At 24.4% G+C, this 25,688-nt stretch overlaps 3 protein-coding genes across 3 annotated transcripts; 2 read left to right on the top strand and 1 right to left on the bottom strand.

Moving 5' to 3' along the window:
* The first annotated feature begins 291 nt into the window (after positions 1-291).
* LOC145829830 (androgen-induced gene 1 protein-like) lies at positions 292-7,292 on the top strand. The gene is made up of 6 exons (XM_082937702.1): positions 292-487; positions 3,071-3,205; positions 3,696-3,797; positions 4,696-4,808; positions 5,688-5,833; positions 6,474-7,292. Exons 1-6 carry the CDS (start codon positions 341-343, stop codon positions 6,500-6,502), a joined length of 672 nt encoding a protein of 223 aa, XP_082793828.1. The 5' UTR covers positions 292-340; the 3' UTR covers positions 6,503-7,292.
* Positions 7,293-16,173: 8,881 nt separating this feature from the next.
* LOC145846889 (sperm-associated antigen 8-like) lies at positions 16,174-20,686 on the top strand. Its single transcript, XM_082953450.1, has 5 exons — positions 16,174-16,278; positions 16,753-16,976; positions 19,034-19,154; positions 19,555-19,617; positions 20,220-20,686. The coding sequence occupies exons 1-5, from the start codon at positions 16,207-16,209 to the stop codon at positions 20,346-20,348; spliced, it is 609 nt and encodes a 202-aa protein (XP_082809576.1). The 5' UTR covers positions 16,174-16,206; the 3' UTR covers positions 20,349-20,686.
* A 2,950-nt stretch (positions 20,687-23,636) lies between these two features.
* On the bottom strand, positions 23,637-25,091 carry LOC145838182 (proteasome activator complex subunit 3-like). The gene is made up of 2 exons (XM_082945745.1): positions 24,702-25,091; positions 23,637-23,936 (listed from the first exon to the last, which is right to left on the bottom strand). The coding sequence occupies exons 1-2, from the start codon at positions 25,089-25,091 to the stop codon at positions 23,637-23,639; spliced, it is 690 nt and encodes a 229-aa protein (XP_082801871.1).
* Positions 25,092-25,688: the final 597 nt, after the last annotated feature.

Genomic DNA, 25,688 nt, shown 5'->3' with positions numbered 1-25,688 from the left:
AATAACTTTATAACTTGTATTTTAACAAAACTTTACGATAAAGGTGTTTATATAAAAAAGTTAAAACTACTTTTTCTTAAAGCCCATTGACAGAAACAGGCAAAACTTTAATTTTTTGATATGTTGAAATAGTCCTTTTTTTTCACAAAATATTTGTACTATAGCCAACTTTACTTATTTGTTATGTATTATTTATGTGTATTTTTTGATTAAAACTCGAAATAACTCATTTAGAAATGTTGGAACTAAAGTCTTCATAGAAGTCTTGTAATTTGTTTAAAAAACAGGTACATAGTTAGGTTTTTTTTTTTAATTTGAAACTTTATTTGTTGAACACATAATGTACACTACAACTATTGGAAAGATTTTCCATCTTTTTATGGCAATTTTGATGTTTTTTTCTATTAATCAATTTAACTTTTTTGTGGCACCACTTCATACAAAAAAACTAGGAGGATCTTTTAGGTTCCTAACATTTCTGAACATAGTAAGTTTATTAAACTTTTTTTTCTACTACAAATTTAGTATTGCTTGTGTTAATTAAAGTTAAAAAGAACTTCTAAATTAACTAAATATATCTATCTTAATAAATAAGTAGTAGTAGTAGTACTGAACCCTACAACATTTTTATAAAAAAATATTATTATTGAGACCATAAAGGATAAGGAATTTTTTACAAACTGACCTCATTTTATAAGTTTTTAAACAAGTTATAAGTTGCTTTTTTCCAATTTTTAAGGATAAGTGTTCAGAGTGTCCTATAGAAAAAGGATATCCTAGTTAGGCTATAAAGTCTCTTTTTGGTGATTTTAAGAGCATAATGGGCGATAATTAATAAAATGATAAGGAATTGGTGATTTGAATTATTTTATATTTTAAATTTTGCTATTTATTATTAAAAACTAAGGTTAATAATTAATTTTTATTTTATAAAGTCAAAATTTAAAAAACAGTAGTATTGCTGTAGTAAAAGTTACTAAAGCATTATATTGTTATTGAAGATAAAGTAAATATGTATGTAAAGTTCTTAATAATAATACACATAAGTTTACAATGTATATATATCACCTAAACTGAACTAAAATTTATTTAGAGAGTTTTTTTATTATTCTGATCTCTATTTTTATTATTCTCTAAATGTTAAATTATGCTAAGTGTTTTTGGTTGTGGTTTTAATATGTTTTTAGTAGTTAATTTTTTAAGACTAAAACTATTTTTATACTATTAATATTTCCAATAAGTTTTGCTGTTCATGTCTAATGCTAAACCTGGTATGTATAAAAAAAAGTTATGTACTTAAAAAGTTGAATAATAAAACAAAAGTTGTTTTGTTTTTTTTAACTCTAATTGCTCGTACTTTTCAAAAGATTAAAAAATTCTAGCAGTTTTACCTACAAATTCAAATTGGTATAATCACAATTCCCACCCAAATCTATTCTTGCCTGATAAAATTTCAACCAAAACTTTTTTTTTTTTTTTTTTTTTTTTATTATCACTGTTACCCCTTACCCTGGGTTGGTAACTTGTTTTTCTTATTAATTATTTTTTCCTTGTGTTTATTTTTTTACTTAAAATTTATGGGGTGGGAATTGATTTGGATGGGAATATTGTGCGAGGGTTGACAAGCATGTCGCATTTACATTATGTATTTAGACATAATTATAATATTTATAAAAACAATTATGTACAATACAGTTTTATATTTCAACTATTTGGCTTGGAAAAAATAATTCTTATAACCAGAAAAGTGGACAATTTGTCAAAAAGTTTTGTATATTCTACTAATAATTAATGAACTTTACCGCAAGATCAACAACAACAGCATCCGAAACAATACTACGACCGGTTTTGTCTTAATTAGGACTCATCAGGTAGGAACAGTCGCGAGAAATCGCTGTTGTGATCTTAACTAAGCGGGCTTAAGTACAAAGCACCTAATTAGGACGAAACCGGTTGTAGGATTGTCTCGGATGCTGTTGTTGTTGATATTGCGGTAAAGTTCATTAATTATTATTGATGGCACAAAACATCTCAACTCTGTTGATGATGGCCGTAATAACTACTGGTATATTCTACTATAAATGAAGTAAATTAAAATAGATAAAAGTAAGTTGAGTAAAAAAAAATTGTATTAAGTTATTAACTTTGAAAGTTTTATTTGCACTTAACCTAATTATAATCAAATATTGTTTCTTTTATTTTGAAATTTTCAGTTATATTTTTTTACATACCAGAAATTTAATTTTTATTAAGTTTTAGTCATGAAGATTTTTTTATATAAAATGCTGCATATTATCTTTTTAATTATGCAAAGAACATTTCTTAAAATTTTTAAGTTTATTTCTTAAAGTAAAAAGGAGATGATTTATTTATTATTGTTTTATAGTTTTCCTATAAAATTGAACATTTAAATTGTTTTAGCTGATGTTAGTTTTTGCAAGTTTTTACAAAAATAACTTAAGTAAATTGAATCAATATCTTCTAATAAATATAGTGATTATATCATTAATAGCAAATGTAAGTTTTTAAATAAAACTTAGTCTACTTATTGCCTAGACTTGTAAAGAAATATTTTTTAAATAAAGTTAAGTCCAATATTTGATAATTATTAATAAGGTAAGCTGTCTTCTTAGTTGTAGTATCTGGTTGTATCAAATAAATAATATTTTTTAAACTGCTAGTAATCATTTATCAAATGGAATATTAATAATAAATTATTAAAGCTAACTGTTACAAGTTTTTTATTTTATTTTCAGTAATATATTAAAAACTATAAACTTGACTCTTTCAAATGTTACTGAAAATAAAAAAGTATGGTAAGATCTATACTTGAATCCAAAAAATATATAAAAACATTATTCTGTTCTAAATGATTAAAGTATATTAACAAACAACAGTTCTATTTTTTTATGTATTTATAGAAATAATTTGTTTCAACTTCATTATACCCTAAGTATATTTAATTTAATATTACTAAAAAGTTAGACTATTAACAATACAAAGTTTTTAAAAAAAAGTTTTAAATATTAAAGATAAGTTATAGTATTATAATTATAATCATCTTTTTTAGTTATTCCAAACAACGTATTACTTTTTTGCCTTCGCAATAGATATGCTAACTGTTGTGTTGAATAAGAAAAGTTCTGAAAAGCTCCACAAAATCAGAGATTTTTTCTTAGCCAGCATTGCATTTCCATATGCTATGGTAAGTCAGCTATTTTTTTTATTTGTACTTCATTTTTCAAAGTCTCTATTTTAATTCTGTTCATTTAGATAAAAAAAATTTATAACTCAAAATTAACTTAAGTAAGTTTTTGTTTAAATAACTTTTATTATTATTGTCTAAGTTTGTACCTAAAATTAAATTAATTTATATGGAAGTATAATTATTCAGATAAGATATTAAAGAAAACTTCAATAGTAGATAAGTACAACTTCTTGATGAAATATTTAAGAATGTTTTATTTTTAAGTGTTATACATTAACAATCCTGAAATTTGTTCTGTATGACTGAATACCACAGTATTAAAGACTTGGTTTGTATTTTATACGTTTTGTAGATGTTTAGCATTTTCGAAAAAAAAAACCTTATTTATATAAATTTTTTAATATTTAACAGTATATATACAAAGGGTATTACAACTGGTAGTTCCATAAAAAAAGATTTTTAATAAAAATCTTAGTGTAATATTTAGATAGTAGTTTCTACATTTTGGAGTGTGTACTCAGTTGACCGGGAACTGATTTATCCAAGCTTTCTCGATGATTTAATCCCTTATTATGTTAATAATCTCAGTGTAAGTTATAGTTATTAAATGTATGTTCTCAAGTATGTTTTAAGGTAGAATTTAAACTTGCTTTATTGTATAAAGCTAAAAATAATTTTCTGTTGTAAAAAGAAAACTAAAAATTTTTGTTTTAAAGTTTAGTGTAAAAATATTTCTAACTAACAGAGCTGACAATTAAAAATTTTCAAATCTCCAAAAAATTAATATCAGATTTCGATTTACTATTTAGCTATACTTTTTTCTTAAAGTTTAGTTCATCTTTGATTAACTTGTAATTGAAAAACATATTTAAGTTATTATCTGTTATAGTTTTGCTCACAATAGTTATTAAAGTTAGTATTTAAAATTTTTAATTTAAGGTAATTTTTAAGTTCTTTAATTGTTTTAGCTTAAGATTTACATTTTAATTTCAAAATATTTAAAAATTGTTAAAGTGGAAAGCTAAACATTCTTATGTATAATTATGATTATTACACAGGCATTTATTAGCTGTCATTAATTTTAATGTGAAATAAAGTTTATAAATACTTATCTAAATTTCAGCTCATTTCGTAAATAGGTAGTAAAGTTTTAATTAAAATACTGTATTTTTGATCAAATCAATTATACACTGTTACTTATGTTTACTTAAAAAGCTATAAAAAATATATAAATGTTTTCAGATAATTTTTTTATGTAATTATTATATCTTTATTTCAAAGAATTCTTTACTTAAGTATAATTAACTTATTTTATAAGTTTAAAATATAATGGTGAGTTAAAATATTGAAATATTTTTTGTTTACTATAGAATATTAGCAAAAATATTAAATCCTGAAAGCACATTGTTTTTTTATTCAGCGTTTAATAATAAAAGTATTAGTTAATTTGTAATTAAGTGAAAAAATTAATTGTTAAAAACTTTTAGCACACCTCAGTTGCTCTTATTTTGCTTGAACTTATAATAACTCCACATCAATATCCAAGTCGAAAAGCTGGACTTTCTTTCACCTATCTTATTGGAGTATCGTATTTTGTATGGTATGTATATGTAAGATTTTTGATTCATATACTGATCAATGTCTAATTTTTTTTTAGATTTAAGTATTTCTAGTATAATGCTCGTTTTTATGAGTTTGATGTATATAAGTTTATTTAACTGAATTTTATAGACTTAATTTTCTGGTATAAATAAGTTTTATTTATTAAAAGTTTTTCTTATAACTTATTAGTTTTAATTAAATCTATAAAACTCCTTTGAAAAATTTACTTGAACAGAAAAACGTAGTTCGTTTCTTGATCCATATTGGTATACATTTGATACATATAATATTCTCTATTGTTAATTTTCTAAAGATTAATTGTTGAAAAAAAGATTAAAATATGTTTTAAATGATCATAGTTTTTACTCTCCTTAGTTATATTCTAATTAACTAAATCTTGTTAATTATTTTTAAATCATTAGATATATGTTAATCTTTGCGAATTAATAATTAAAAAATTATCAATAAGACAAAGTTTAATGCATTTTCCTTAGTTTTTAACATTCATAAACTGCTGCAGGTATTAAAAGTTGTATTAAGTAGTTTAAGGAAAACATAGATTAATCGATTTACTTTGGTAAATAAATGTAAATCGCTTTGATGTTAATGAAAAAATAGCGATTTTTATTTATGAGAATTAGCTTCGTATAAATTTCTAAACTTATAAAAAAATATTTTCTTTTCAAGTGACTTGCGTAAATAATCGAACTTTTTAATCTAGCTCTTCAATAAAAAGGTAGTATTTTATGATTTCAATTATCAGAACTGTATGTAAATACAGATTTTGATAAAAAACATAGTAAACAAATTTATGAATAAAAAAGAGCATACTACATAAAATAAAACTGAAATTGTTTTCAATGATATTTTTTTGCAGGATTTCTTACATAAGATATGCAAGTGGAAGATGGGTGTACATTTTCATGGACCACCTGAATGCACCCTTGTTTGCTGTTTTCGTAGTTTGCTTGCTTTCTCTCGCCAACTTGTTCTACAAAACCGGTGAAAGATTTCACTTAAAATGTAAGTTATATTATTTAATTTTTTTTTGATATATTTATTTTTTTAAATGTTTTTTTTGTGTGAAATAATAGTTGTTGGTAGGTCGAAGTTTACTAAAAAAAGTTTTTTGTTTGCTGGATTTGCTGAAAAAATGTCTTAGTTGGCCGTGTAATTTTTGTAAGTTAGAGTATTAAATTAAAATTATAATCAAATATCTATTCTATAAGCATTAATTTGAATTATAAATTTAATTGTGTTTAAATTTAGTTTTATTTATCATCAAAAATGATTTTTATTTGTTTTTTTTTAAGTAGTTCTTAAACTAAGGTAGTGGTCAAAAATGCACAACAGTCACTTTTTTTAGCACGCTGTTTTTACTTTAATTAGTTTAATTTTTCATTAAAACTAGTTAAAAGTTTCAGTTTTTTTTTTTATCTAAATTAATTTATAACTTTAATTATAAAATTTAAACACGTTAAAAATATAAAAAAAATTGTGAAAAATGACGACTCTTGCAAAAGTGACTTGTTCCTCTAAATCTAAAACATAACCGGCCTAATATTTCACTTCGCAAACCGCACGTTTCCCACTTTTAAGGTAAAGATCTATTTTAACTGGTTCTAGTTTTACATAATTTTAAAATGATTAAAAACATTAACAGATAATTCAGTCACGAAAAAAATCAAATAAGAATAAACAACCGAAGTAGAAGACCTTGTTTGTGTTTTTAGTAGTTTATTAACAAGAACTAAGTTTCTAAACATTAATATAGATTTTTTTTTGGAACAATTTGATTAGACTTTTTTTAAATAATGTTTTATGGTAAAACACTCTTTTATACTACATACAGTACAGTTAAATATAACTTGAATTTAGTTAATTTCAATACTTAAAAATTTTTAAGTCAATATTCAAGTACTTATACTCAACAATTTTTTTAATTATTTTTCAGTTAACATTTAATCTTTTAAAAAAATATTACTGTTTTATATTTTTTCTGAATACATCAGTGAAATAACAAAAAATTTCTTGAAAAATGTTTAAAAACTAAAAAAATTATGAAGAATTTTTTAACTGTTTTTTTTTTCCTCTTTTCAATATCATTTTTTAATTATGTTACATATTTAAAAACGTACTATTTTTATAGCTACATATATTTAGTATTTACGATAATTTTTATTAGTTAATGATTAATTCTTGTTTCCTGTCTTAAAAAATTCAACCCTTAAATCTTGTGCGTTAAATTATTTTGAGTACAACTGTAAACATTCAATTTGTGTAACTTTTTCTAAATAAACAAAAGATAAGCTATCGAAAATTTTAGTTTAGTTTAACAAAATATAGGTATATTTTTAACTCGTAGTGTTATATAAGTAAGGTAGTATTTTAAACTGTGCCTGAATGGCTGTTGTTTTTTACAGGTGTTTTGCTATTAATAGTTTTTAAAAATTAAGAATATTTATTTAAGTCTTTTCTAACAACCGTATGATTCGCTTAATAATTTTTAATATTACAAATCGTTCTATAATAAAAAAAAAAAAACCTTTATGAAGTATTTCTTTTGTAAAAATTTCAGTCGTTAACTTTTATTACTCGCTTGAAACTACTACTTGTTATTTTAAATATAACCTAATATTAAAAAATAAAATTTCTTTTGCAAATAATTAAATTATTACTAATTGTTACTAAAAGATTAAAAATAGTTTTCTCTTAATTATAGTGTATAAAAGAAAAGTTTTATAAAATATGTTACGATCATAAACTTTGTTGTTAATAACTTTTATAGTTATTTTTTATATATTTACGTCTATTCTAATAATATTATATCTAACTTTCAATAACCTTAAACTTTGATTTGTAATAAAAATTTTAAATGATAAATAAGTTATGTTATATAAAATATTACATATTAATTAATTAAATGATGTAAAAATATAAATTTTGTAAAACATTTTAATTCAAACTAGCTTTTTTTGTTTTTTTAATGAGATATTAGTTTGAAAGATGACAAGTGATATGTTTTGAAAAAATTTCTTTTTGAATCGAAATTTGATTTAAAGTTATATTAAAAAACAAAAAAAAGTTTGTTTTACTACATGTAATAAACTGGGTTGCCACTTAAAGTTTTGAACAAAAATCACTAAAAAATCTTTGAAAAACTATTACATGTTAAGTAGTAAAACTTCTATTGTATAAATAAGTTTTTTTCTCGTCATCTAATTTTTTTTTATAAAAAACACTTTTTAAAGTCTCTTTTCGATGTTGTTATTATACTTAACACAGTTTTTTACCTTAAACTTGATTTAAACTAAAAATATTGGTGCAATTTTAAGAACCTGGAAGAAATTTCGAAAAGCTGGAGAAAATTTAGCAACCCTGTACTAACTAATATGTATGGATAAAACTTGTTAAGCTATTGTTTATAAAAAGCTTGTATTAACACAATGATCATAGATTACTTTATTTATATTGCTTAAACCAATATAATTTTAATTTATCATACAAAGGATATTTTACTATAGAAGATTTTATATAAAACCGAGTTTATTAAACTTAAAACTACATTTTTTGCTGTTAGTTAAAACTATATAAAATTCAATATTTTGTTTCTTCCATCTTCATATAGTAAACAAATACTTTTTTTTTCTGTAATGTAAAAGATTTAGAATTTGTAAGTTTAAAATAATTATATAACTACTAGTAGATCTATTTACATTTGTTAAACTAGTTCAGGGTTTCCTAAAGTAGGTCATAATTTAGAAATTTAGGGTGCAACAAGCTTCAAAGGGAGATGTGAGTAGTAAAGGGGCCATAATTTGTAACTTACACTAGGTATTCTGCAGTTGGAGATAAAACTTAAAAAAAAGGTCTTAGTCGTATTTAAGGGTAGTTTTAAAACTTATACTAGATAAAATGGGAAAGTTTCATAAGTTTAGAGGGCAATAACTTTAAACTCACACTAGTTACTTTTCATTTTATGAAAAAGATCAAAAAAAGGTCTTAAGCCTGTTTAAGAGCAGTTTTTTGATAAATATTGTCGGAGGGAGCCATAGCTTTTTTCAATTTCTTCAAAGGAGGCCATATGAAAAAAAGTTTGAGAAACCCTGAATTAATCAGAAATCAAACTGAGTTTTCTAGGTAAATATTGTACCGACAAACGACTGTTTTGATTTTATTTTTTCTGTCTTAAGTAACTAAAAACAAATTAGTTTGAAACAATTGATATTTTGACAGAGTACAATTTTTTTAAGATTACTAACAATTTCTTTGTAGTTCTTTACTTATATATATTAAACAAGTACTATAATTCAGTTTATAGAAAAATCTTTAAGAATAGTTACATAAATTCTCTATAAGCGCAAATTTACTCAATTATTTTTTTGAAATTTCTATTAAAACATCAGTATATATTTTTTAAAGTAAACATGTAATTGATTGTTTAAGTAAATGTTTTTTATCTTTTTATTAAAAATGTTACAAGTGTTAGAAAAGTAATTTATTTGTTTGAAAGGCAATACAAACTCAATATTAGTTTACTAGCTTATTCGCGTAAACTAAGGGGCCCGCAGATAAAAATGACTGGCCAGCGAGTGAAGTGACTGGCCACAAGGTCAATACTACGAAATTTGTATAAAACTTAGAAAATTATTTTTACAAAACGTAAGAGTGAGACTTTGAAAACATATTTATTTTAATTTATGTGTAAGAATGAAAACACAGCTTGGTACTTACTAATACTTTGTTTTGTTTAAACTCACTTGGAATATTTTTTTTTGTCAAATTACCCTAATAAAATGTTTTATTTAAAGTCTGATATTTTACATATCTACCTTTCTTAATCTACTATATCAAAGACATTCATAAACAATAGACAAGTCAAAATGTTAAAGTGTTTAAGCGTATGAACGGATTTAATACCAAACTAATTGGTAAGGGTACTTTTGCTCATGAAATGTACTCTGTAGCTAAAGGACAAAGGTTTAAGTTGAATAAAAGTTCTACCCATCTAAGTAAGAATGACTTGACGCATTTTTTAACTCTTGTAGATACTGAACAATCAGTTATATCAACAGAAAAGTACATTAATATCATAGTTTCAGCTGACTATGAGTTTGGTGTGACGATGAACTTCAATAAAACAATACCTTCATAGTAAAATACAAAACTGAAAAACTTACAAAACTTATGATACACTTAACAAAATAAGCTTTTCTAGAGTAACTTTTAGTAGTTTAACTATTGCATTTATAAAATTATTATTAATTTTGCCCAGGGTTATGATAAAAATATAAAGTTAAATATATACTAAGTATTAACTTAAAATGTAATAATTTTGAAAGTTTTTGGGAATTAAAAAAATTCGAAATAGTGATCAACCACATCAATAAAATTAGTATCCGGTCGGATCCGAATCGTTAATAATCGGATAATAATTTCTTATTAGAATCTTATATAAAAAGGAATTATCTGGTCGAATTCGTATACTGGATCTGGTAGATTACTAACTTTAAATGCTCCGGCCCGCCCAAGACTAAATTCTTCCTGATCCGCCCGCGGACTAAAAACGTTGCCCACCCCTAGCCTTAACAATGACCCATAAAGTTAAAAACATATAAAGATTAAACAAAAAAAGATTGTTTGAATATAAATTGTTTTGTCAACGGAAACTATTTGGTAACATCCTTAATTCTGTTATATTATGATGTTATAAATTCAAAACGTTTTAACTTTATACCGCTTATCAGCTAAATTAGCTTGTTTTCAAATTTTTTCCATTAAACGTTTAAAAAGTTTATGCTTAAAATAAATTACGAAACTATGTAAACAAATTTTTATTGCAAGTTCATTTAAACTAAGTTATGCTGCAAAACACTAAACACTTATAAAAAAAGGAATAAAAGCTGTTATAAATATTAAAAATCAGTTAAATTTATTAATATTTAGATCACTTATATTTGTTATAGAATAAAGGTGTAAAACATACGGCCTTTAGTAAAAATCTGGCTTTCGAATTTATTTAAAATAATAAAAACTTGTGATATGCAAATACATAAAAAAAATTAGCAATTTAATTTTTTTAGAACTGAAAACAATATAAGCAAATAAACTTTGATACTAGTAAACGAGATTCACCAAAAACTGGTAAATTTAATAAAAATCTTATTCGAAACACCGTCAGACGTTAATAAACGCATACCAGTAAAATTTTGAGTTATAAGCTTTTTAACCAATATAAACCTATAAAACAGTTAGTTAACTTAAAAAAATTACTAATTTTTATGCTTATAACCGCTATAATTAAAAAAAAAATTGTTTTGATATCAGCAAAATTGAAATTTAAAGATGTTAGAGCGGAATAACTTATGTCTCTCCTCTAAAAACTCATAAAAAAGAATGAAATAATTTCTTGTTGTGCATTTAATTTTCAAAACATACCTATGAAGGATAGAAAAACAATAAAACTACTTTTGCGATAAAATAATAATTATTAAAGAACGTAGTATTTTTATAAAGCATTAAATTTTTCTTTAACAGACTTAAATTGTCTTTTCGCTATAAGTTAAAAATTGCGTATATGTACGTATAATTTTTTATGTATAGACTACTTTACTTTATTAAAAAAAACTCATGGTATTGAATAAGTTATAACAAATAAAAAAATACCAAGTTTTTCTTTTTACAAAAATTGTTGTTTTTTCTTTCTTTTTGCATAAGTTTTGAACTATTTGAATACTTTTTTTGTTAATAGTAACTTAAAAAAACTAAGTTTAATCCTAAATTTCAGCTTTTGAAAATATTTTTTATGCTAGACATTTTTTTTTTAAAGTTTTATTACGTATTTTAAACCCCAAAAAAAGAAAACAAAAGGGAAATAATCTTTAAATTGCAGTCATCTTAATATTGTCTTACAATTCTCTCGTAAGAGCTGAAGCTTGTTCGAGATCTTGAAGACTGAGCAACAAGTTTTTATATACATTTTCAAAGAGTCCCTACTTCAAGAACAATGGAGCACTCATTGTTGCTATGCCTAAAACCAAGCTAACTTTAGATACTTTCATTTCTTTATGCAAATTAATCAAGCAATATGTTTAACAAGTTTATTAGATCTAATTATAATTAGTCCTTGATCAGGGTTGCCACTCGGTCAGGAAAAGTCAGGAAATCAGGAAAAGTCAGGAAAAATTAAAAAATATTACAAAAGTCAGGAAAAAATGGGGGGTTTTGAAAAAAAAGTCAGGAAATTTGATAAAATTAAAAAAAAAGTCAGATTTTGTCAGTTTAAATCTACAAAGTTCTTTGTTTTCCAAAGCCTTTAAATAGTAAAAATTAATTAAAAGTCCTTTAAAGTCAGAAAAAATTCCAAAATTTTCCTAGAAATTTACAAAAATTTTTAATTTTATTTCCAATGCCTTCATCTGGTATAAATTAGTAAAATATCCTTTATAAAACTGCAAAAATTTTCTATTAACATATTGAACAGCTTTATATAGTTTTAAGTTTTAGATTATGTATTTTAAAATAAGTTTAATTTAAGAGTTTGATTTAGAAAAGTCAGGAAAATTTTGGTAAAAAGTCAGGAAAAAGTCAGAAAAATCAGGAAATTTGTCTAAGCTTGATCAGTGGCAACCATGCTTGATAATTAATGTTTAATTTATACATTTTGTGGTCAGTCTTGATGATGGCTATAAAAATTCTTTTAGTTAAGCTTTGAAAAATCAAAACTCTGATGTTGACACATTTATAAAACAAAAAAGAGCCTTATATAATTGAAGCTAATATTTTTAATTTACTATGAGTAAAGATTTTACTAATTGTAACTTAAGCTTTGATTTAAACACTTAGTATCTAAGCTCATCAAAAATTAGTAAAATAAAGTGTTTTTTATGGTGGAAAAATATCAGTCTTAATCTTCCCCTCAAAGATAAACGTTAGTGCCAAGATTAATTCCAGGTCATCAACCAAAACTTGAATTTTTGTAACTATGAAGTATAGGAATAAATTTGAAATGATTTATGTATGTCTGTCTGAAAGAGAGAAAGCATACATATCAAACATCTATAATGTTCAAACTTTAGTTTAAATTTATCTTAATAAATTATCCCTATCAACTCTAAAAACTAAAATTAAGATATGTGCTCTGGATGATTTAGGGCAAGGATCAGCAAACTGCAGCCCGCAAGCGGCATTAAAATCTATTGCCTAATTTTTTTTTGTTCAAAAAGTTAACTTTAAATTTTTTTTTTAAAGCACATAAAAATCGTTCCTTTTTTGACCTGCTGACCCCTGACTTAGAGGTTCTATTGAGATCTTAAGTTATAAAATGCAAGATTAAAACCTGCTTCAACAAATAACAAAAACCGTAAACAACAATTTTATGAACATGTTTTGTAGGTTGTAAAATATCAGAATATAAATTACTATATACATTCACAAATATATCTAAAAATTGAAGTGAAAATAAACACCAAGTAAGAAATTAGTAGTTTTAAAAAGCTTTCTTACACACTAAACAAAACATCAGAACCTATTTTTAAGTATTTATGCCAAACTTTGTTTTAGTTATTTAGATTGCAGTTACTCTACTATCAGAGTAAACAAAAAAGAGTAAAAGTACTTTAGTTATAAGTTCAAGCCAATAATGAGGTGCAGCATCAATTTAAAGTTTTGCATACTTAATACTGCAGTCAACTTCAGTAGATGAACTATAAAAACTGTTATGGGATAGAGCAGGTGATTTTTTTTTACTTTTTTTACAAACAGTTTGATTCATCAGTAGCCAAAAGTCATTATAAAACTTTTGTTTAAGCAATTTAAAATATAATTTTCAATGTTCTCCAAGTATTTTGACATTATATATCTGTCTTGCCACACAATTGATGTTCAAATGAAAAAAAAAATATTTTTGTTCATCTACAGTTCTTACAATTTCTGTATTAAAGATAGCTTTAATTTCTAAATAGTTTCTGATTATATGTTCAAAACATTTTATTTGTAAAATAAATTGACTTTGTGTTGTTGTTGTTTTTTTAACTTTTATTTTTTTTTATTCATACTGATAATTAGTGCTGCCTAATATACTTTTAATGTAAATTAAAACAGAAGAGCAGCTTAATAAACCTCAAAAACCGTTCTTGTTTTTTTATGTAAGCAAATTTGTATAACCATATAAATAAATAAAATTTAACGGTAAAATACAAAATTTAATAGTTTTAAATAGTTTTTGGCCACTCCTTAAGATTTTTTCATTTTTACACACCATCATATGATAAATTAAATAAAATTTTCATTTTATATGCAATATGAGTTTACATAGAATTTATGTTCAAATAATAAAAAAAATAGATAAAGTATTTTTTTAATATCACGAACATAAGCCTACTATAGTTTATTTTACCAATATGAATAACAATTCAATGTTTTTCATTAAAGTTTTGATATATTTTCATTGCAGCTCTTCAGAAACTTACTGCAGACATTTGAAATAAAACAATAGTTTTTAAACTAAAAACAATAAACTTTAGAAAACTACTTAAGAAACTAATTAGATTGCTGTAAAAAACAATCAACAAAAATCAATTAAAACATTTTTTTATATTAATGTAACATAGTGATTAATGCAAAAATAATTATTTTAAAATACAAAATAAAATGCTTAAAACAAACAAAGACACTTTTAAGTAATTAAAATAACCAAAGATACTTACAAATAAATAAAGAAACCTTATCGTCAAACTCTTTTTGCTTACATAATTCAGGTTTCTAACCAAATCAATTGAATTTGTTCAATTCTTAATAACCTTAAATTTTACAAATCATAGTTTTGCATAATCAATGCTATTAAACAGATGTTCTGCTATTGAGGATATTTTATTGCAATTACAACAGCTTTTGTCTTATTATTAGTCTTTTCTTTTATAAAGTTTAATATAAATTTAGGTATATGTTTCACTCTTGTTTTTAGATGCCTAGATGTTTGCCCATTATAACTTCTTTTACAGAACAATTAAATTTGTAAATAATGCAACTTTTGTCAACGTAAGATATTGGGTTTTTGAGTTCCAATCTATAAACTGGTTTTGAAACAAATACTACTCTAGGCTTTACTTGGTTATAAGTCAACTGTCTTAGTTCTTGCACTTTCTTCTCAAATAAACGTGATACATTAACCAACTATGGTAGTTTGAGAACCCTAGGAAATTTCTCTGGTCCAAACAATTTAGACTTCCCAGGTTGTCATTGTATGGTTTTATGACTCTTTTTATAAGCTCTAATGGATAGCCATTTCCCACTAGAATTTACTTAATCTTTTCTGCTTGAGAATGAAGAAAATCAGGAGAACAAATCATACAAGCCAATGGTATAAGATTCCTATCAGTTTTATTTTACCTTTTTTTGGTACAAAAAGATTGAAAATGTAAATATTTCCCTGTAAATGAAGGCTTTCTATACAAACTGGTGAGGAATTTAGCTTTACTCTTTGTAATTAATATATCTAAAAATGGATATTGATTTCTATTTCCTTAATTAGTATTACAATAATCTAAAAAAAAATTGAAAATTGTTTTCTATTGATTGTTTTATTAATTAGTCACTTATGTAGTTTTCTAAAGTTTATTATTTTTAGTTAAAAAACTTTTTTTTTTTTTCAAATGTCTGCAGTAAGTTTCTGAAGAGTTGCAATGAAAGTATATTAAAACTTGTATGAAGTACATTGGGTTGTTACTTATATAGTTGAAATAAATTAAGTTTTGTAATTAATTTTAAGCAAAATATATATTTAAGAATACCAGATAATGTTTTTTTCTATTGAAAAATAGTTAACTTGTAAGGGACCTGTATCATAAATGGTAGTCATAAGCCATTTATTGTTTTTCTTACTAACCTTTTAAATTAATTTGTTACCCCACTTATTTCTATTGTTGTTGTTTTGAACTAAAAAAGAGGTTTTAAACTTTTATTTAGATAATGTAAAATTTTAGTTAGTTTTTAAAAGTAAACAAAATTGTTTCAATAAATATTATTAATGCTTTTCAAAATCCTTCAGTTATGTTAATAAAACTTTGCTCTAATTAATAATTAAAGAGCTTCAGATATACGATTATACTACAACCATAGGTAGTGATTTTAAATATTTAATGTAACTGATGATCATTGGTGTTTTTACCACTGTGAAACTGTAGTTTTGCATAAGTCACTAGTAAATTGTTCATAAATATAAATAACAAATTAGTATACAATCAAAAATAGAATAGTATTTTTTATTATTACTAAGATACCTTTTACTTCCGCTAATCTTAAGGGAATTATTTTAAGTACTAAATCAGTATCTTGTTTTTGTATTTTTAATACCTGTTTTATTTAGAAAAACAGCTTTTAAAATACTTTCACTGTAAATGGATGTAACTCGTCAATGTAGACCTCTAAACAGAGGGGGTGAAGTGATGATTGGTAACTGGCTTGAAGAGGTTGCAAATTCTTATAAACAAATTAATATCATTGATTTTTGTTGCCTCAGCTTTATACTTTTTTATTAAAATCTAATTAAATTTAGGTGAAATTTACTATAATGTGTTCTTGAAAAAATTTAAATTCTTGTTAAATATTTTTCAATTAAATAGTTATTTAATTGAATCTTTTTATAGCACCAAAAATTTTAGTGAATAAGATATATAAAACTGTACAAATCAGGAACTTAGTAACAAAACTTTAAATATATATTAAGTGGTTTATTATCAGAATTTGATTTTCAGTTTACTAATAAGTTTAAGTAATATTGTATTGTAATCCAAAACTGTATAATGTATGCATTTTTTTGTCATTGTTTAATGCAAGCAAAGTTTATTTGAAGAAAATTTATTAACAAAATTACTATAAAAAAGATAAGTTTAATTCTATACTTGTCCAAACCATTTAAAATTTGTGTCTTTTTAATTTTTCAGAGGAAAACAAAGTGCCTTGACCCTGAAGGGCTTACAGATCCTGGATCAAATGTTGCAAAAAAATTGATGAATGGTAACAAGGGAATTATTACTATGAATTTTGATGCAAAAAACAAAAAGACAACTACACAGATGGCAGCATACTCACGGCCAAAGTATCCCCCTATACGTACCAAAGGAGTGAGGTCTCAGTTTATTGAAGAAACATTTTCTAGCAGATTTAGGTTTTTTTTTTATTGAATAAATTAGTTTTTGAAACTATATAAACATGTGCTACTAACTATTATGCTTGTTCTTATAATAATATAAAAACAAAATAACTAATTTTCATGAGTTATAAAAAAACTTTTAACATTTTTTTATCAATTTATTTCCATTATGCCAATATAACAAGTTTGACGGTTTTTTAATTTAGAATGATAAAAAATCATGCATACTTAAAAGTTATAAGTTTTAAAAATCTTAACAGGTTTGGAAAAAGTTTAAAACTTTTATTTATTACACATCCATTAAAGTTAAAACTAAAGCTAAGACTGTTAATATTGTGTTTAATTTTTAGTTTTGTTATTAACATTGTAAGAACTTTTTTTGCTTTAGTCGTAATATTTTTATTATTTGTTAAATAACTTTTATTAAGACTGTAGTTTTTAAAAATTTTAGTACTTTGATTCAATACTCAACTGAAAAAGTTCGACAACTCAATCTAACAGTGTTTGAAAAAAAAAACTTTTATTTTGACAATTTAACAAAGCAAGTTGAGGTATCACATTTAGTACTAACAAGTAGTTTTGTTTCAAACAATTGTAATGTATACATTTATTTAAAATATTGCGTTTCAACAGTTTATATTTTTGGTTTTTCTTTTTAATAGTTAAAGTTTGTTTTTATCTTACTTATACAGCCGTATAAAAAGTTTTGTTGACAGAATTACAAAAATATGTCTAACTTTAAGGCAGTTAAGGACTTAAAAAATTATTTAAGCTTGTTTTGCAACAACTGTTTTTTTGATGTGATACTTTTAAAGTATATTAAAGACCTTTTTTCAGTCTTTAATAGGTATTGAATGATGTACATTAGGGTGCTTATTGTTACAGCTACTTTTGAGTTTCTGGCTGGACATTTTTTTATGTTTTGCAAATATCATAAAAACAACCTGTACAAAATTTTATATGATTTGAAGAAAATTTCACTTTGGCTTAAACCAATTTTCTAAAAACACCCCAATGCAAAATGTATGAGATTTGAAAAATGCAATTCTGGAGTTTTAAGCTGAATTTTTTTTACATGTGGCCAATTATCACAAAAACATATTAAGAACAACTTAAAACGATTTAAAGAAAGTTTTATGGTAGTATTTCTTGTTTTTTAAATAAAAATCTATATAGTTATTTGTCTTAACTAAAAAAGATTGCTCAATTTACTGAAATGTAAAGAGCTTATTTAAAAAACCTTTTTGAATTCTATTTAAATAAAAACCTAGAAATTCAAAAAAACTTACAAAAAGTGAAAAAAATTACATAAAAATAAGAAATGCCACCATAAAATTTTCTATAAATCGTTTTAAGTTGTTCACAATGTGTTTGTGTGATGATTATCCACATGTAAAATATTTTCAGCTTAAAACTCAAAAGTTGTATTTTTTGGATCTCATACATTTTTCATTGAGGTAGTTTTTAGAAAATCGGTTTTAGCCAAGGTGAAAGTTTTTTTTATAATCATCTAAAACTTTGCACAGGGTGTTTTTATAATGTTTCCAAAACATAAAAAAAAATTCCAGAAAATCAAAAGTAGCTATAGAAATAAGCACCCTAATGTACATAAGTTGTTTAAAACATTAAATTTACATGTTCTTAATAGGTTAAAATCGTGTTGTTATATAACGGTCAGAGAAGGCCTTGTACTTGACTACATTAAAAAAGCAGTAAGAAATCTTATTGGTTTATTATTAATTGTGTTTAAGTCCGTTAGGTACAACTGTGTTACGCATAAAGATCGAGTTGGTGATAGTTGTGAAAAAAGTTATTTCTATTATATAACTAATTTATAGATATAAGTGTAAAATTTTATTACGTTCTTTAATTTTTTTTTTTTTTAGAATAAATAGAACTACACCCTTCTATTAATAAGAACATGCTACTTTATTCATATGTATACATTATAGTACTATTACTGTAATTTAATTTGTAACTGTGTGTTATTATGTGTACTTTGTAAATTTCTATAAGTTATAGTCATTAAATATAATTATACTTCCCAATAAACTTATGTTTGCTTATTACAGAAACTATCTAAGAACTAAAAAAGCAGAATTACCAGATGAAGAACCTACCGACTATAACAGCATTTACGTCAAGTCGTTCAACAAACCGGAGTTTGTACCCACTTTTCCAGAGCCCACAATGGTTAGTTCTTTTTTTTAAATGTTTATAATACTTTTTGAGTTTTATACTTCATAACAAAATTCTTTTAGTTATTATTCTAGTAAAGTTTTAATAAAAACAAAACTGGAAGATCAGATTAACATTTAAAAAAAATCCGATTTTTTTAATATTATGAAATATATTAGCTCATATTTTACAAAAGTTTGCATGTATATTTATCTACGTTTAAATAGTGTACATTTTTTTCTAAACTGTAATAAATAATTCTATTCAGGCAAACTAAATCGACATTAACTAATTTTAGTAAATTTGTTGTATTTATAAACTGCATTTAAAAATATATAATATCTGGGTTATATTATAACTCAGTACAGACTATTATGACCGACCGAAATTTAATGTTTATCATTTAATTTAACAGCCACATGATGTTAACAATGAAGTAAGTGTGTCATACTGGTCTGAAAATGCTGAAAAAGTACACGTTAGTTTATTTACATCAAATAAAATTTAAGAAAGTAGATTGAGATGTTTAGGTTGAGGTTTGAAAACTTACGTTAAGTTTGAGATCTAACTATATTTAAAAACAGTATATGTTTTACTTAACCTAATAAGGACATGACTGTTTTGTGACACAATTTATTTTTGAAAAGTTGTATATTTTATAAATTAAAATTTTAGTATAAGAAAACTTTTATAAAGTATTTGTAGTTATAAATTTTTATTATATATTCAGTTTTAGTGTTTAAGAACTTAAATTAAATAAATTTTTACAACACTGACTAATTAAAATTTTAAAATGGGTTATAGAGTTCTTGCTAATATTTTAGTTTGTTTATATATTTACAACATCTAAAACAAGGTTTAGTTTTCTTTAATAATCTCTAAGTTTTTATGTTAAATTATTAAGTTTTGTTTCTGAACAATATACTTTATAGTTATACAGCAGTGCTAAAACTTTACTGTTGTTTTTTTTTTTTGATAATCTTCAAACTACTTGCAAATTAGCAATATTTTATTAATTTATTTGTGTTTTAGTTAACATATTAGCGAATAAATTGATAACAAATTAAAGTATATACTTAGGGTGTAACTCAGATGAATAGGAAAGATGACAACTTCAAGAAGAGTTCTTACTTCACCATGCCTGTTGAGGACCGGTATGTTGATAGTCTCCATATCGGCCCTACTAACACCCTTGACATGAAGTCTTAAGTAACAAGTAGCCTTCTTACTCACTGTGTATTTGTGTTTATAACTTTCACACGTTCGTCATTATTTACGAATTAAGCAAGCTTATATATTTAGTTTTGTTCTAGTTAATTTAAGTGTTTCTTTTAATTCTTAAAATTCCTGCTCAGCAATTTTCGCTAAGGATGATACTGTGAAGTTTGTTTTTGTTCTAATAAACTGAAAATTTACTTGTATATTATTCTATTTTTTGCCGTTATACTGTTTAAACTTAACTGAATTTTGTACTTATACTTTTACTTATATACCCATTTCAATCACAATAAACTTCAGGTTATTTTAATTATATTCTTTTGAATTTAAGCCAATCGATAAAACTATAGTACTGACAATTACTTCTTTTAAAAGTTTAAAAGTAATTTATTCGTATTTACACTTGACTTGTTCATATTTTAGTAGATCAATAGCTCATTTAAAAAAATTACAGTCCTAAAAACTAAAGTTATGTGTTTGAAAGTATTAATTTCAAAATTAAATATGTAAGTTTTTCTAAGTTTTTTCAACTTGTAAAATTTGAGGTTTTTAACTTTGCCTATCGTGAATTTATTTTGAATAATTTTCACTCATTTTTTATTATGCTGTAGAGAACTTTCCAAAGTTTATTTAGATATGTTGAATTTCAGACACTACCAAATTTAAACGAAATGTAGTATTAAAAATTGTGTTATAATGAAAAAAATTTTAAGGTACTAAATTCAAAAGTTACTTTATGAATAATTCATACAAAAAACTATAAGCTTTTGAACACGATTAAAAAAATCAACACTCAAAAATTTTGGTCAAAGGACCTTGTGTATTAGTCATCAGTGAGGTTTCAGTCAGATGAATTAGTTCAATTTGTAAGTTTAAGTTACAAGTTAAAAAATCAGTTCTATGAGTTTTTCATAATTTCTGATAAATATTTTCTTAAATTTAATTTGTACATTTGCAAAAAATTAAATTTAGCTTGCACAAAATTTTTTTTATAAATATTTAAATACAAAAGTATTAAAATTATGGTTGTCAAATCAATTCATAAAAAATAACTTTAACTAGCCTTAAAAAAATGCTACTTTTAACTTACTTGCTAAAGTAACAATTTGCTACTTTAAAATAGTTCTATAAATGTTTACTTGATAAGTATTTCAGTAATGAAACCGTTATAATAAGGGAATTTAATCAAGTTTTTTTTAACTTTTGCTTTAGTGCAATCTTCACGTTTATTCAATATAAAATCTTTTTCAAACTAACCTACAAACAAATACAATCAATGAAGTAATTATTTTTTTAATTGTACAAGATATTTAAAATGTCTTAAATATTGTTATAGAACTTAACACTTTTAGTTAGATACTTGTTTGTTTAAATTTGCAACAGCTGATTGTGAGTTCACACTGGTGGCAGTGACCACACAACTGGATTGTTGCAGCATCGGCAGATACTTGCTTGGGGATTTGAGATTCATGACTTTCCTAAACTTTTAAACAGTAGTTAATACGGCCATCATCAACAGAATTGAGATGTTTCACACCATCAATAATAATTAATAAACTTTACCGCAAGATCAACAGCATCCGAGACAACCTACGATCAGTTTCGTCCTAAATAGGACTCATTAGGTAGGCCTAGTCGCGAGAAACCGCTGCTGTAATCATAACCAAGCAGGCTTAATTATTATTTAATCTCGCTTGGTTAAGATTACATCAGTGGTTTCTCGCGACTATGATTAGGACGAAATCGTTCGTTGGTTGTCTCGGATGATGTTGTCGTTGTTGATCTTGCGGTAAATTTCATTAATAATTATTTCCTATACTGTGTAATGTTAAGAATTAAGCTTAATAGTTTTTTCCAAGTGATAACTTATTTAGTTAGTTTGATGTAACTTTTAAAGGCGCATGTAGAACTACAGGTGATGATAACTTGCTTGCTTGACCTTCATAGTTGTAGAGGGAAGAGTAAATCGGATGTTTTTTACCATTAAATAATATCTTAAAAAGTTCAACTTAAATAATTTACAGAAAAAACTATTGTGCTAATTTTTCAATTTAATAATTTATCTTTATTATGTTCCCTTTCTATACACAAGCTTTCGAAATATAGGTGCTGTATATAAAAATGCTGTTCTAATTTGTATTTGAAAAATTGGTATTACATTCTCAAAAAGATTAAAAAAAAAAAGTATATAAATCGAAGATTTATTATTTTATATTTTTATTAATGAATATTTGTTTTGAGTGGTTAACTACTGAACATATTCACACAAAGTTTTAAGCTATACATACATGTAAAGAAAATTTTTGTTAATCAAGAATTTCAATAAATCTGCTTACTTAAGCTCCAACACCCTAAAGTAAAACATAAGTAATTTATATTACTAAAATCTTTTAAAAGTTATGAGTGGAATAATTGCAAAACTTTTAAACTAATTTATTTGTACTGTTTTTAATTAATTTGCCCACTGTTTTGCTTATACCATTAATAACAAATTACTACCAGTTTCTTAATTGTTCACTTTAAACTAAACTTAATAGTCAATGAAAAAAATTGAATACGATATAAAGAAAAAGTTCTCGTCGTGCTTAAAAAGTGTTTTAAATTTTATGTCACTTAAAAAAAGTAGATTAAGAGAAAAACTGTTTCGCAGTAATGGTAAATATATAAACTTTACCTTTTCTAAAAAGTTATTGATATGCGATAAAATATATTTAACAAACCGGAAATTGTAAACAAACTTATTTAGTAAATAACTTATATCTAATTTAAACTTATCTAAAATATATTTTACTTTTAAGTAAAAACATATATAATGTTTTTGTTTTTACTTGTCTTTAATTTTACTTCTGAGACACTTTAGAAATATATTTAAGTGTTACTTTTTAGTTGTAATGCTTTTCATTTACATTTGGTTCAGAAATAGTTTATTCACAACTATTAAAAGTAGTTTGTTTTAGTGATTATTTATTAAAAGATAAAGAACGTGTTTCATCCAGTAAGCAAATAGTTTTTTTTTGGCTTTTTTATCTATAAGACATGTTGTAGACAAGTAAAACACTTTATTTACAGAAAATGATAATAAAAAAAATATTATATATTTTTTAAATACCGTAGATATAATGTTTTATTCGGCATGTTTTTATCTTACAAGATTAAAAATCACTTGTTAATATAACAGATAACAACACAAAATGCGTTAAAACTTTAAACGACAAAAAAGTCAAGACTGAGATTTTAGGGTTTTTATTTTGTTCCTTTTACTTTGTGAGCTCGGTCGACCTAGTAAATACTGCTAAAGTTGCTCTGACCACGAGGAGTCGTAATCTTGTCCTTATTTTTCATAATCAAATCGTGTATGGATGAGCAAGAGTTTCTAAGCTCAGCTACCATCAAGCGCAAGCCAACAAACTGCTTTTCATCTTCTTCTGTAATGAACCTGGCGTAATCTTTTACTCCTGGACGCTTGCTTATTTGACTGACAACTTTGGCTCGAGCAAGGAAGTAGTTTGCAATCTGTTCCTGGTTACCCGCCAATTCTTGCTCAAAGACTCGAAGTTCACCTAAAGTTTCTTCTTGCACCTGTATTACAACAGTTGATTATAAATATTGAAGAAACAAAAAGCTGATTGGCAACACTTGCAAAAGATTTAAATTTTTCCTTTAATGACAGCTTGTTTACGTTCTATTAATTATTTAAAACTGTCTTTTTTAAATTATTAAAATGTTTTATAGTTTAATGCAAGTTGGTTAACAAAAACTAAAATTTTAAATCGATAAATTAATAAATGTAAATGCTTTACATGTTTTTCATGCAAAGAGTAAAATTTTAATACGTTTATTACCTAACTTCAGTAATAAACGTATTAAAAAATAAATATAATGATTTTTAATAAGTTTGAAATATATTGCAGTTTTTTTTAATTTTTGTTAAACTGTATATCTCACTAGTAACTATTTTAATAAAAAAATACTCTTAACAAAACCGAATTACAGTACACCAATTAATTTCAATTTGTACAAATCGTGATTTGCTTATAAAACAACAACAAGAAAAGTTGAGCTGATACTGTCTGCTATTATAAGTACCAAAATCAAAAGTTATAACCTATTGTCGTCATAACTATTAATTTTAGAAGGAAATTAGTTTTTGGTTGTTACTGATTCTTAAGAAAGCAATATAAAAAACAAAATATACTATTGTAGAACACTTTTCTGTATTTAAGAGTTTGTTATTACAATTATAAGTATTCTGACTAGTTTATACTTTTGTACACTAAATTGTAAGTTTTATAGTACAACAACATGTTTTTACTTAATAACTTAATCGGGCTATGATTAACATACCTCAACACCAAAGTTGTTTCCGTCTTCAATCTTTGGAATCAACAACACCACCCAAACTCGCAGAGTTCCAGTGGCCTCTAAAAGTTCTACGATTTGAGGTTTAATCATATCCATCATCTTGACTATATACTCATTAGTACTGAAAATTACGTCTGGTTTAATAGGCTCTTCATTCTCCCCGTCTTTAGCATACAATTTAAGGTTCTCTAATGTTTTTGCAGTGGCCTGTCTAACTTTTGCCAAATTACTCATGTGAAAAACTTGTCTACCGAGAAGAGCATCTAGCTCAGCAACTTTAGATGGAAAAAAGTCATTGACCAAACCTTCAGCCTCTTTACATACTTTATCTTTAAAATCATCTGATTGGTTAGAACTTAAGGCAGAGGTCATCTTGACAAAAATAAATTATTTTCAAGACAAACAATCAATGTAAAAAAGACTGTTTTGTAATCAGCATGAAAAGTTTTGAAATCTTATGAAGACTTATGACGTAACAATAGAGTTTAAAATTGGTCAAAAATAAATCGCTAAAATTTTCCGCATAGTTGTAGCATTGCTGAACTAAAAAATGTTTTTGTTGTATGTAAGAAAAAACTTTTCTTAATTTTCATCAAAAAAAAAACATTGGATGATACAATTAATTAGCTTGTTTCAAGGGTGCTTGTTTAAAAACTACTAGAAGACAAGATACCATTTTTGAAAATAATCTTGTAGCTTTATGTAGTTTGTGATTAAAATATTATGAAACTTAGTGTTTTACAAAAATCTAAATGTTTTACGAATTTTTACTAAATACCTGCTTTACACTTACATTTTAAACGCAATTACTAAGAAAACTTTTTAAGGTTGATCAAGTTTTGTAAATCTAAAAACAACAGAAAACTTACTTACTTCTAATGATTTGAAATGATAAAAGATATACAGTCACTAAATGAATTAAAATCCAAATTTATTAAAATGAAATGTTGAAATGAAATATATAGCTTT

Source organism: Thalia democratica, chromosome 1 (assembly GCF_965202585.1).
Source record: "Thalia democratica chromosome 1, ktThaDemo2.hap1.1, whole genome shotgun sequence".
NCBI lineage: Eukaryota > Metazoa > Chordata > Thaliacea > Salpida > Salpidae > Thalia > Thalia democratica.
The sequence above is the reverse complement of the archived record's forward strand: the minus strand, read 5'-3'. Positions and strand labels throughout refer to the sequence as shown.